The sequence below is a fragment of the Malania oleifera genome, chromosome 10 (assembly GCF_029873635.1).
Source record: "Malania oleifera isolate guangnan ecotype guangnan chromosome 10, ASM2987363v1, whole genome shotgun sequence".
Classification (NCBI taxonomy): domain Eukaryota; kingdom Viridiplantae; phylum Streptophyta; class Magnoliopsida; order Santalales; family Ximeniaceae; genus Malania; species Malania oleifera.
Window position 1 is genome coordinate 10,694,832 of NC_080426.1, and position 14,778 is coordinate 10,709,609.

The following is a 14,778-nucleotide window of genomic DNA, read 5'->3' on the forward strand; positions in this document are numbered from 1 at the left end:
AATCTAGGCGTACTAATTTTGGTTGCATCAGTTGCCCCCCCTCCCAAACTACTCTTGAATACTCAAAGCAAGTTTTCCTCATTTGAGAGTAATAACTAGAACCAATCTTCCAAGTAACCAACCACTTTATTAGTTGATTTTTTCTTAATTTTCAATCAACTTTTTTATTACAATTAGTTCCCAAACCATGTCGTTTTGTGAACCAAATGTCACCTTAATCTACATGCAAATAATCTATAGTCATATTTGAAATATATATACATACACATATATGTAAATAATGAATAGCATATTCAAACTCATTAAAGCACAACACCCGCTAAGAATATGACTTAAGAATATGTTTAGCTACTTTGTTCACACGTTAAATGTTCGAATTTAGATAATTTTATATAATTTCAAATTATATTTTATTTAAGCTGACATAAATTTAAAGGTACAAAGATTGTAACTTTAATCGGCCCATTCTGGGCCGCCTTCAACTCAAAACGGCTCAATCTGAGCTGGTATTTCTAGCACCCAACTCCGTTTGAGTTGAGCTCTAGCAGTACCAGCTCAATCCAAGCCGGTTTCAATGTCAATTGGCTCAATCTGAGCTAATCCCAACCTCAATCGGCTCAATCTGGGCACCTAGCTCCATCTGAGTCGAGGCCTTCACAATAACCGACTCAATCCGCGCCAGTTTCAACCTCAATCGGCTCAATCTGAGCTGCTAGTTCTAGTACTCAACTCCATCTGAGCTAAGGCTATCACAATAACCGGAGCCTAGTTTTCACAATATCGGCTCACTCCGAGCCGATTTTAAAGTCAATTAGCTCAATACGAGCCAATATATTTACCTCTTAATTCTATTTAAGCAAATATCCCAACTACTAAACTCAATATGAGTAGAGATTAACCTGATATAACTAGCTCAATCTGAGTAGATGTTTCCACTTTTGAACTCATTCCAAGCAAATGTATTTGATGCCTCACTAGTAGTGCTCATCAATTGGGCAAATCTTTAGGGCCTCATGAGTTGTGCTCATCAGTTGGGCCGATCTTCAAGGTCTCATGAGTTGTGCTCATCTGCTGGGCCAGTGCTTGGGCCTCATGAGATGTGCCCATCAGTTGAGCCAATCTCAGGCCTCATGAGCTGTGTTCATCTATTGGGCCTTTCCTTTTCAAGTCAGTTCGGCTCTTTTTTGTGGTCATCACTTCTTCCAGGTTGATGTATTTCTAGGCGCGTGTCACAAATTCCCCCATATGGCTGAGAGTTTCTTCCCAATAGAGTTTTAGAAATCTTCTGGTTGAAGAGCTGTTGTTATAGCCGCTACCACTACCCTATGGTCTAGATTCCGAATTTCTAAAGTGGAGTTGACAAACCAGCGCATGAATTCCTTGAGTGTCTCCTTTTCCCCCTAGACAAGACTTATCAAATGAGCTAATGTTTTTGCCATCTTCCGGTTACTGACGAAGTGCCTAACAAATTTCTGCTCCATTTCAAGAAAGGAGCCAATGGATCCAGGCTTTAGGGTCCGATACCATGCCCTGACGTTTCCTTTCAAAGTGGTTGCAAATGCTCAACACATGATTGCACTAGGCACATCTTATAGTTGCATCAACACCCTAAAGGTGTCCAAGTGATCCAAAGGATAAGCCAACCCATCATATGCCTCCACACTTGGCATTTTGAAATCGTTTGGCAAAGGGACCTCCATCACCCCCTTAGTAAAAGGAGGGTCTGAGGATTCAATTGAAGACTCTCCTACGGGGGGATGGCTGCGCACCTCCTTTACCAGCTTTTCCAATTGGTCGAGTTTTTTGAATTTTTTCTCCAACTCGCTTGTCACTTCGTTTCTTATCGAGTCTTTAGCCTTTACAGCAATCTCTTGTGGGACAGTTGTCTTTCCTTCAAGCACTTCTTCAGTTCTATCAACCTCCGGGCCATGCTCCTCATAATCCTTCTTCTACTGCAAGATCATGGCGAACATGTCTTCTACCCTCCTTTGGAAGGCTAAAAAGTCACTAAGTGGCACACTCGTGTTATTAGTCTAAGTGGAGTGAACTGACTGGGGAGATTGGTTTTCCCCAGTAGGTTCTGATTTGAAATTATGTGATGTGGTCATGGTCAAGGACGGAAAACTTTTCAAAAAGTTCCCACAGATGGCGCCAACTGTTGCTGCCCAAAATTGCACTACTTCAACTACTTCATCCTTCGACTATAACCACTTAAGAAGAAATAAACAAGGATGACTTGGAGGACCTAGGGTGTACTCTGGGGGATCACTCTGATGCGTAAGTCAGAGAAGTGGAGGCTCAAATTGCAATGGTAAATGTGAATGAGTGTCCATGAGATCCTTACTTGCCCCTCGCCTCTCCTTTTTATAGTAATGTGGGCAATCCTTTCCCCAACTTGGCATTTATGAGACACCATTATGTATAGGGGGTTATAAGCAACTCATGAGTTGTAAGTAACATATGGACAGTTATGCAAGCTATCAATTGCAGGCTTCGTAACTGCACTGGGGATAATTCATAGTTTTGCGAGAGTTATGCGAGACACTTAGCATCAGCCAAGGCCGACCTTTCAATTGCCTCTATGGACATATTTGTCAAATATGGGCGTACTAATTTTGGCTGCATCAATTATTATGAATAAAAATTAATAAAATATATTGTTGTGTTATATTAATATAATGTTATTGTATTAAAATTTGATAAATATCATATAATATTAAGATACTGTAAAATACGATAATATTATAATATCAAACTAATATTTTTATATATTATAAAAATAAGTATTTGTTGCATATTATTATATATATTCAAGTTAATAAACGTCAAAGATCTTATTGAAATATTTCAGAAGGTTTTCACATTAAATGAAACACCAACTTATCGATTTTGTTTATGAAAAAATTACATTTGTTTTGTTTTGCAATTATTAATCATGTGGGTTTATCATATAGCATACAAAGCACAAAGCCAGCTGAATTTGTTTCCTCCTTTAATTTAATTTTTATGAACATAGATTACTTCATTTTTTATTTAATAATTGTAATATTAAGTATTTTTTATTTTTTAGTGGTAAACATTATATTGTGAATTGTAGTGTTGAAATAAATGATGTTATTTTCTTTTTTGATTATTTTTCTTCACTGTTGCAAAATATATTTGCTAATGCTCTAACTTTTATATTTAAAAAATAGTGTACACTTTTCTTTAGACTTTTTATGCATGAGTACTAGCAATTAGAATGTCTAATTAATTGATTGGCCACAAAATTTAAAATTTTAATTATCGTTATCATCTTTTTTTAATTATTAATGAAGTAATAGTATTACTTATAAAAGTGGCTAATTTACTCATACAACAAATATGAACATCATATTTTCTGCATTAATATAATCCCTTAACTAATTGAAAAATAAACAAAAAGGGGCAAGCATTGCACAATTAAGGTTTATGTTGGTCTACATTTAAGGTTTGTTTTAAAATCATGCCCTAAGATTATGGGTGTGGGCACACATAGCAAATATGAAAATTAAAGAAAATCAAATGAGATAAGAAAAACTTGAATTTTCGTGGTTCGACAACATACCTATGCCCCATGAAATTCCTGTGCAATTTTCACTATCAAATGGAAAATTGTCTTAAGGTTTCAATTCTTGGCTACAATGCGTATATATAGCTTCATATGAAAACCCAAAAATACTCTTATATGATATACAGTTACATTGCAGCACCAATGCATCCCCATTTCACTAGTTTAAACAAACAAAGTCTCATACATGGAGGGTTCATGGGCCCTGCTAACCCTTGAGCCCTCACATTTGTAACAGTTTTAAAGTATATATCCTCTAAATATGAGCCACAACTCAATACGGTCGATTTCATTAATTGTTTAACTTGTATTGAGTTGACTCCAACAAAATCTTTTGAGTCAAAAAAAGAAGAAGAAGAAATTATCCAAACTTCATCATTTCAGAGCCTGCAATTGTTATCTAATCACCTCAATGTGATAACAAGAAGAAGAAGATTGGGCAGTGGAATCTACAACTCAATAATCCACAACAGAAGAACAGCAGCCGCAGATCATCATTGAATGCACAGATTAGTATGGAGGGTTGAGTTTTTTCTCAGTAATCTTAGCAAGAGCTTCTCAAATCTCTTTGCAGCTGGCCCTGGTCTGAGAATATTAGCATCACCCCACTGCCAGCAAGGATCTCTGCCCCTTCCTGCCTTACCTAAACACCACCCTCCCGGCGACACTGTACCCTGACCTCGGTGAAGAATTGTTGAGTCAATCCTGTCCAGAACAGGATCGTTATGGGGGAATTTCCCAGCAAAAGCCGCTCCACTCCTCAGCATCTTCTTCAAATCGGAATGCCTTAGATTCCGGGGCTCTTCTTGGGGAGGGTTATCCCATGCTATAAATCTCAAATTGGAGTTGATGACTGTGTTTACAAACTCTTTGGAATTGCAAGCAAGAGTCTGAAAGTAGCCTTTGCTTGAGAATCTAGTGTTTGTGAAGAACAAGAGGAGTGTTCTTGGGAGGTTGTCCCATCCCAAGATGGAGAACTCGACAAGCTTGCGACTCAGAATCACATGTTGAGAGCCTGAAGTTACCATGGAAATTTTGATTAGAGCAATGAATACAGAAATAGGTGTTCACACGTGTCTAGAATAATGAAAAATTAAAATATCATAAAACAAATGTAAAGAAACCAAGAAGAGGTAGTTGTAAGAAACTGGTCAACAAGTTTGTGAATAGAACAGCAATAAAAATGTTCCATTTCGATCGTGCATTTTTTATTTATTTTTTGCTTTTAAACTATTCCCTTCACAAAAACTACAAAACCAGATACTGTATTGTCACTGTATCAAACTTTTATTTCTTAAATCTGCCTTTGTTCTTCCAAAAGATTTTCTCCAAAATGTTTGACTCAACCAATCAAAACTTGGACCCTGATGATCTAAATTAAGATGGACAGAAGGCATCATGTAGTGCATATACCATAACAATTATATTTCAATTATATGACACAATTAAGTGAATTGTCCTAACAATAACAAACATTTACAAAAGCAACTTCCTCAATGCAAATGCCCATCTCAAGTTTATTTTTGCCAATGAGATTGCTTGGTATGACTTTGCATTTCACATGAAAGCTTGTTCATCTTCAGCTACAAAAATCAATCTAAAGCACTTGGTGCCCCATGCTTGCATTCTCAGATTGCCCTCCAACAATCAATCTCAACAGAATTCGCAAGAGGTAAGTAGGCAACTGATGTAGAAGAAGGAAGCCCGACAGTGAAGGACCTTTGTTCTAGGCTGACTAAGAAGAATTTGATGAAAAAGTTATTGGATTTTAGCCCCAATTGCTTTATAAGTAATTAATTAGGATTATGTTTTATGTGGGGGTTTGTTTTTCAATTTGTCTTGGGGGTTTATTGTTGCTGGGTGTTTCCTCCTTCCTGCTCTCTTCTTCCTTCTTTTGGTCTCCTCTCTATTTATCTCCTCCTTATGTCTCTCTTGCAGTACACCCTCACTAGTGACTACTGTTCTGCATTGGCAACTCAACTAGGTAATTGGTAATACAATTACCAGTAGCAATAAGACAACAATGAGAGGGTCAATGGCAAGCACTTTCAACTTCCTACACTAAAAAAATATTCCACAACAGGGTAGCTTTGAGGATAGGTATAGAGCATTAATAATTAACTGAGAGATCTCGGCATCCTGTTGGGAAGTGATACACGAGCAACAATCGCACAAGCAATACGAGACCAGATTTACGTGGTTCGGTCCATTGTGACCTACATCCACAGGAGCACATAAAATCCACTATAACCGCCGGGAGAATTATACAAGGAGAAGGAGGAGGCTACTGCCCTCAACTCCTCTCTCACTCTCACTACAAGGATTCACTCTGCCTCACACACAGCACACCACACCTCTCTTACAACGCACAGCTCTCAGCTCTCTCACAATACAGCTCTCTACACGCACACAACACAGCCCAAAGCCCACACACTGCAACTCTGCACTCACACACTCTGGTGCACACACATATATCACATATATATACGCATATAGGAGGGGGATAGTCAAAGAAGGTGGCTGCAATTTCAAACATGGTAGGCAGCTGTTTGGTGGAGGGCTGCTGGTCTTCTCAGCAATATCAACATAAGCTGCTGGGTGGTGCGGCTACCTAACCAATGCGAGTCACGCCCTAACAATCTCCACCTTGGCGAGTATCAACTCCCAAGTCCACAGCTCCACCTTGATACGAATTCGATCAAGACAAGTCTGCATAACTTGGTTCAAACGTTTGAACCATGCAAAGAGTACCACCTTCTTCATTGGCAAACCGAACTCTTCTGTTCGTTTTTGACGACGTGCCGCTATCATCATCTAAGGTCAAACCACCAACCACTGTGGTTCCCATCAATTGATACAGCCCACGAGACTCCTTCCCAGTAAATATCATTGAGTCACGTCGGGTCACCTCCATAACTCCACCTGCGACAGAGATTTGACAACCCTTAGAATCCAACTAACTAAGGGAGATTAAATTTCTTTGCATCCTTAGAACGAAGTTTACGTCATCCAAAATACGGACTGCTCCAATAGGCGTCTTCAGCTTCACAGATCCAATCCCTCTGACATCGCATGAAGACCTATCACCGAGTGATACCGTACCTCGAACTTCTTTGAAAGAATGAAAAAATTCTTTCTTAAAGCAAACATGAACTGAACTCCCAGAGTCGAAAACCTATCCATCATCGTTTGGACTGCCATGAGCATTCATGTTCTTTCTCATCAACTTTCGGCACTCCCTTTTCATATGGCCGTACTTCTTGCAGTATCGACACTGCACATTTCTTCGACTGATTTTTCGATGTAAGCTGCTCGCCGTTACGTGGACCTCATCATTACCATGCCATGTGGCATGCTCTGATACATTTACTCCTTCTCGTGTCTTCTTTTCTTCTTTGTATTGTTTTCGATCTTCATAATCTCTGTTGAAGTGCCCCTTTTTATCACACCAATAACATACGACCTCGCTCGTATCTTGTCCTCTTGATTTTGAACGCCATTGTTTACTTTCGAGCTTTCAATCTTTGCTTCCTTGTCTCTCACTATTAGCTACCAAAGCTTACTCACGAGACGTCAAAATCGGCTTTTTTAACGTCTCAGAATTTTGAAGTGATGCCATCACATCATCCAACTTCAAGGTATCCTTCCCCACGAGCAATGCAGTTACCAGACCATCAAATGAAGCTGGTAGAGACAACAAAAGTAGAAGTGCCTTATCCTCTTCATCAATTTTTACGCCGAGTCTCAACAACTGGGTCAAAATCTTATTGTAATCATTTATGTGATCAAAAAGACTACCCTCGTTCATTCGAAGTTGATAAAGTTTCTTCTTCAGAAACAATTTATTGGTAAAGGACTTCAACATATACCTTTGCTCCAATTTCTTCTAGAGCTCCATCGGTGAGGTTTCGTCTAACACCGAATATTTAACTTCATTTGCCAGACACAATCGGATTGTGCTGATCGTCTTCATCTCCAATTCGGTCCAATCATCATCTTTGAAATCATCTGACTTCTTCCCGATCAACGGCTTGATCAAGCCTTGATGAACCAAAATATCCTTCATCGTGCTCTGCCACAAACTGAAGTTGTTCCGCCCATGAAACCTCTCAACCTCAAACTATAAAGTGCCAACACCTGCCATTCTACTCTGAATCTTTCAAAACGAACACCACCAATGGCTCCAGAACGGCCGAAAACCTTAGAAATGGTTCAAGCCGTTCGAAAAACCAACCCGAAATGGCTCCTAAAAGCCTGGTCAAACTGGTCAAAAAAGTCAACTCTCCATTAACTTTAATGGAACATTCCCTCCCTTAACAGAATATTCCTAACGGTGTTAACTGTAAAAACTCGAAGGAATTATATTAATTAAATAATAAAAGGAGAAAGAAAGGAAATTGTAAAGGGGGGTCACAAAAGGTCCTCGTCGACGAACGCGAAGTGGCTTATTGGAATCGTCAACGAGGACACGTGTCTCCTCGATGAGGAGATACCGAGAGATTATTTTCAGCTCTGAATTTCGTCGACGAGAAATAAACGTTCGTCAACGAACTTCCTTTGTGGCCTCGTCAACGAAGGCCAGTGTATAAATAACCTTAACTCGAAATTTTTTGCAGAATTACACACAGAAAACCCTCTCTCTCTCTCTCCTGTTTGCCCCCTCCCCCTTCTCTCTAAGATTTTAGGCTGGATCCTTACCGGTTCGACGATCCAAAGCCACCACGACACTCCTTGGAAAGTTCTCTTCAAGTCTACCGGAGTGGATCATTAGGGGAGTTAACTTGGATTTCATCCCAAATTCATGATAAGGTTTTTCATTCAATATTTGACTTTCCTACAGTTGGAAGAAATGTAGTACTTGAAGAAATATTGAAATTTTGTTCAGGGAGATATTATTTTCAAGATGTTGAACGAGAAACCCTGCCGATGTAGAATGAGACACTGTAGGGGCTTTTCAGTAGTTGGGTAAGGGAAATATGCTATGCTAGGAATTTTAGAAAATTTACCAGGAAATTCTATATGTATCAGCATTATTATTCAGTTTTCCAAAATTTTATTATTATTATATCAAGAGATGTAAATTTTAAAGTATGGGATTTAATTACTCTATTGTGTGGCATGAATTTATTACAGTTTATTATAGTATTTAAGCAGTTTTGCAAATATCATGTTTTACAGCTTATTAGCAAGAAAATATTGATATCAGTTTTCAGAAAATATAATTTAAAGTAATATTCAGAATGTCATGACTTTAGATCCATAACACTCAGTTATTCAGTTTATTCAACTATTCAGTTAGAAATTCAGATTGTGCAGAGCAGGTTAAAGATGTTATGATTATTTTTATATCATGGTAAAAACAGTAAGATAAATATATATATATATATATATATATATCAGTACTAAATAGTATCAGACCCTGTGGAGAAATTCAGTCAGATTCAGACAGCAGAGCACGGTACTGTTGCTATTTCATATTAGAGTGCAATCACATATCTCAGATAGTATGTGGATTTCGTCTAACTATGCTTGAAGAGATTGCAGTCTTCCCAAAAAGCTGGGTTGAGTTGGTCGGTTAGACGAGATAGAGTAGGAGTATGCCTGGAGAAACTGCAATGGGCCAGATGATTGATAGAGATGTGGATTGACTTGTCTGGTAGGCCAACCAAAGTAAGTCCCGCCTACGGGTCGCACAACCCTGTCATGAGGGGTTAAATCATGACATTTAGTTCCCAGGGTATTATCACAGTTGTTTTTGTATATATATTAATATATACAGATATACAGTGCAACAACAGTTTTATTATAATATTAGAAATGTGTGTGATTAGAAAACTCAGATATCCAATTGTATTTTAAGCTATAATAAATGTGAGCTGTATAGTATACTAGACTAACAGTTTTACAATGTCAAGTACTATAATAGTAGATTTAAATATGTAACTCAGTAGCCACGCACTAGTAATAGCATATTTCCTTTTACTGAGCGTTGTCTCATCCCAGTGACTTACCATTTTTCAGGTGATCCAGTTAGGCGAGCAGATCAGGCTCGCGGATAAAGGAGTTCTTGCGCTGCCCTTTCTGGAAGGGTAGGTGTTTCTGTGGTGTCAGTGGGTTGAGGGTAGATCCCAAGATTTTGATGACGTCACTGGGTATTTTGTGATGTATATTTTGGGACTTTTTAAATTTCTGGTATTATATATAATTGTTTACAATTTCATGTTTACCGCTGCTTAGGAATGTATTGTGTATAGAGTTTTTCCTCAATGCTCCTTTGGGTCTGAGATGTTTTCAGTAGTACAGACAGTTTTACTATATGTTTTATATAAGTTAAGGGAAAAAAAAATGGTATATAGTAGCAGGTTGTTACATTAACGGCCATTGACGCCGTCTGCTGACATGGTGTCGTGGTCCCCACCTGCTGACGTGTCCTGGGGCCCACCTGCTGATGTGGGGCCCACTACTGACGTGGCAGTGGGCCCACCTACTAACGTCGCACTGGGCCCACCGTGGGTCCCACCTAATGACATGGCACTGTACAGCTGCCGACGTGTGTGGGGCCCGTGCTAACGTGGCTGTTAACTGTGCAATAGACTCAGCGCTCTGATGTGGCGCCACGTGGCCCGATGACGTGGCCTAACGCTTGTTGACGCGGGCGCTGACTCAACTTTTACGTGGCTGTTGACATTAACATCTTCAACCTCTGAACATACGCTGGACTTTTGCCGGCGCGTAGGCGCGTGTGAGGGTGCGTGGCAATGTGGTCTTTCTGCCCGTGGCGTGTGTGAGTGAGTGCGGCCTCTTCCGAGCTCCGTTTGAGCTTCGATTACTGCCATTAGCTTCGTCTTGACGAGAGGAATGTTTTGGTGGTCTCAAAACTGAGTTTCGAGCTACTGGGCAGAGGCTCAAATCTAGAAATTTTGCTTCAATTCGGTGATTTTACTCCAACCTCGCTCTGATACCATTTGTTGGGAAGTGATCTACGAGCAACAATCGCACAAGCAAAATTACGCAACAAAAATACGAGACCAAATTTACGTGGTTCGATCCACTGTGACCTACATCCATGGGAGCACACAAAATCCACAATAACTGCCGGGAGAAATATACAAGGAGAAGGAGGAGGCTACTGCCCTCAACTCCTCTCTCACTCTCACTACAAGGATTCACTCTGCCTCACACACACCACACCACACCTCTCTTACAACGCACAGCTCTCAACTCTCTCACAATACAGCTCTCTGCACGCACACAACACAGCCCAAAGCCCACACACTGCAACTCTGCACTCACACACTCTGCTGCACACACATACATCACATATATATACACATATTGGAGGGGGATAGTCAAAGAAGGTGGCTACAATTTCAAACATGGTAGGCAGCTGTTTGGTGGAGGGCTGCTGGTCTTCTTAGCAATATCAACATAAGTTGCAGGGTGGTGCGGCTGCCTAACCAATACGAGTCATACCCTAAGACATCCCTCAGTTCTCAAACTGGACGGGTTTCCAGAAAACCAGATTACACAGATATATTATATTTGCATTAGTTCTACCTGTGAAAAACCTGAATGCTCCTGGCAGCGTACGCCTTTTGTCACCCATGAACATTCCTCCTTTTGATCCAAGATAGAGACCAGGATCAACAACAATCTGGATAACCCGTTGGTACCTGGAAACAAAATTATAGCTCATTATCAGCACTTATAGATTCTCGACTTTAATAATAATAATAAAAATAAAAACAAGGCACATAAATGGTAGTGCTTACTCTTTCCACCCAATACTTCTAGTGTGCTCTATGAAGTTAAACTCCTTTGGTACAAAAGACAGAATATGGAGAAAATCTGAAAGCCAAAAAGCCTATGAAGAGTGTCAAATTTCAAATATGAGAAAATTAATTTGCTAAATTGCAAAAGGTTCATCTCATGTGTGACAAGAATAAGCACAACGGCAGATACAATTTGTGATTGCTTTTGCTAATTGTAGAGGCATTTTCATAAAAAAGAGGATAATGAGAATAACACTTATTAAGTTGCAGCAGTAATGCTTTGCCATTTTTTTCCCAATGAGATTAGTCTATGGGGAGTCACCATGATAAGTCACCATAGTATTAAATTGTCAAACAATCACACAGAAACAAACAAAAAATTTCCCATTATAGGTAAACCTGGCAACAACTTGAAAGAAATTATGACAAAATTCGACCACAATATTGAATATGTGTAGCTCCAGTTAGGCTTAAGAGAAGATCATGAAACTGTGAACTCACCATCTTATGCATATTATAAGTATCGCATCAATCACACTTTATGATACAGGGGCTATACCACTGTTTAACAAAACCACAATAAGATCTAATATCTCAGGACAAGTAGGATCAACACAACATAAAAAAAAAATGTCATTTTGATAAATAAAACTAGGAGCAGTGATGAGGCACCATTGAAAGCAGAAATGAGGGACAAAGGCAACAGCAATGCTGGGGGGCATCTACTGTGGTGAGGGGTGATGGCATTGATAGAGAGTGGAGACTGGCATTCTGTAAGTGGGGGTGGTGAAGGCACTTTTGAGTGGCAAGACAAGTGACAACTGCAACATTAGATATGGCAGCAGCAGCAGCAACAATGTTTGCAATGGTTGTAATGACAATGAAAGCAATGATGATGGTTGTGGTGGATATTATGCTTATGGCTATTTGATATAAACCACTGTTCCCTTGCTCAATGGTAATGGCAATTGCAAAACTCATAATTGCAGGAGCTTCCAGCACTCTTCAATAGGCAAAGTCACATTATTTTGAGCAAAGGAATATAAATTTCTTCTTCTAGAACCAACCTTGTTGGCATGTTAGGAATTGCAACCCCATTTGAATATCATATGTCAAGGAGATTTTTCATTTGTAAAAGGCATAAACTATTTTTTCTATAAAAAATTCCTTGTTTGGGTGCCTCAAGAGAGGATTTACAAAATTAAGGAATTTTTTTTAGGGTACTAATGACACTAGTCAAAATTTCTTTCTCAGATAACACCAAAACCGGTGTTATTTAAGAAAACCTCTTTTGCATCTACTTCCCTGGCTTCCTGCCCAACTCCAACCACACCCACTTGAAGACACCAAGCTCCACCAGTGAATGGGAATCAGATTTGTTTCATTCTCACTCACCACTTAAACAATGCCTTATATTATTGTTCTGAGAATGACATTTACATATTCCAAATAAAGTATCCAAACAGGGCATTGACAAACACCATATCCAAGATTCTTTTTCCTCTTGGCTCTATCTAAATGCATATAAAGTACGTTAGAGCTAGCTGTTACAAAAACTTGATTTTCCTACAGTCCACACAGCAATCCCAAACTAAAGCATTGCTAGAATACCCCAAATTCCACATCCTTTTTCCCACTTTCTCCTAAATTCCCCACGCAACAATATACACAATATAGCCACCGCTAAAATTTCACATGCCCAATTAAACTATTAAACGGTAGTACTCAAACCAAAAAAAAAAAAGATAAGGATCAAAACTTGGAAGAACATACCATCTTGAGGAATGAGGGGATAATCAGAAGCATCGAGATTTACAAACCAATCCCAATCCTGGGCGCGCCTCAGCAAAATGGCAGCGCCATGAAGAACCAAGGCGAGCGGCGTCGACCCTCCGTAGTTCACAGAATCCGCCTTCCCAACAACATCCACATTCCCTGCGGCCACGAAAGCGTCGACCGAAAGAACCAGGGCCGCGAGCTCCTCCCTCTGCCGCTGCGGCGCGCGGAGGTCGAGATGCAACAAGTACTGGTTTCTGGGGTGGTAGATGGCGAGGAGAAGCCTCAGCATTCGAGCACCGTCGCCTTTGGATCCGGCAACAAAGTAGGCGATTCGGGGCGGCGGGGGAAGTGGGTCGGTGAGATTTGAGGCGGAGAGGAAGCGAGAGCGGGGACGGAGTAATGGGGTTCGCGGCGCGAGGAAGAGGAGGAGAGAGAGGAGGGAGAGGGGGAGGATAGAGAAGATAAGGGGCAGTGAGAGGTTGGCCATGGGAGGGTTTTGCGTCCCTGGGGCATTCTGGTTCAAATTAAGGGGGGGTTTTCGAAGGTTTTTCTCTCGGCAGGTTTATCTACTTTTCTGAGATGACACGCCATAGACGTACACGGGGAGAGAGAGATGCAATGGCTCTGGTGTTGTATAAAACCAGGGTCTCTGATGTTGAATTTCAAAAGATACTGGCGCTCTCTCGGGATATCTTCCAAGATCCATGGATCTGTGTCTCTCTCAGTTCGGACAAATTAAAAATAAATTTAATATTATATTTATTTAAATTTATATAAATTCAAATTTAAAATTTCTCACATACGTGAAATTAAGCTATTAACAAATAATTTATGTTGCATATTTCAAATAAAAATAAAATCATGCATCATATTATTTAATAATATAACAATAAAAATAAAATAATAAAAAGTGATGACAAAAGTCATAAAACACTATTATTGAAAATAACATTATTTTTTATAATAATCAAGCATCATTTTCAAAATATATGGTTTTTTCGAGATGTATTTTCTTATCATTTTTATTACATGTATACAATAGTTTGGCGTCAAAGATTTTTTATTTTTTAATCTATTTCTAAGGTTATGAATGCTCGATTAATTTCTACGCTTCTCCATCAAGTAGTTCTTGAGTTTTTTTTTTTTTATAAATATTTTTGTCAAAAAAAAACTTCATATATATATTTCAGCATTTTTCATACATAATAATGTATTTATAATAATTTTTCATTGTATTTTATTTTTATTACCTTACATTATTAAATTCTTGAGATTTGCTTATTAATAAAATTCTATGCATACCTAATTCATATCTTAAACCCTCCCTCTCTCTTTGTTCCTCACCCTTTATCTCTCTCTCTCTCTCTTTCTCACGTGCGCCCACAAACACACGTACACACAATTTTATTTTCTTCACTCAATTTTGCAATAAATATTTATGTCTTAATCATCCAAAATTTATTTGAATTTGTCGTAGGAAAGTAATTTTTTCGACATTAATTTCATCATTTTATATGAAGTATTTTTTGTTTTTTCTGGATTTAATATTTTGTTGTTTTATTGATCTTTGTTTTTAAGTTCTTAAACTAAAATATATTATTTCAATTCATTTTATTATATATACAAACAATAGGACTT

At 38.9% G+C, this 14,778-nt stretch overlaps 1 protein-coding gene across 1 annotated transcript; it reads right to left on the reverse strand.

The window, feature by feature from the left end:
* Positions 1-3,722: 3,722 nt before the first annotated feature.
* LOC131165577 (beta-glucuronosyltransferase GlcAT14A-like) lies at positions 3,723-13,863 on the reverse strand. Its single transcript, XM_058123501.1, has 4 exons — positions 13,135-13,863; positions 11,362-11,437; positions 11,147-11,262; positions 3,723-4,604 (listed from the first exon to the last, which is right to left on the reverse strand). The coding sequence occupies exons 1-4, from the start codon at positions 13,625-13,627 to the stop codon at positions 4,084-4,086; spliced, it is 1,206 nt and encodes a 401-aa protein (XP_057979484.1). The 5' UTR covers positions 13,628-13,863; the 3' UTR covers positions 3,723-4,083.
* Positions 13,864-14,778: the final 915 nt, after the last annotated feature.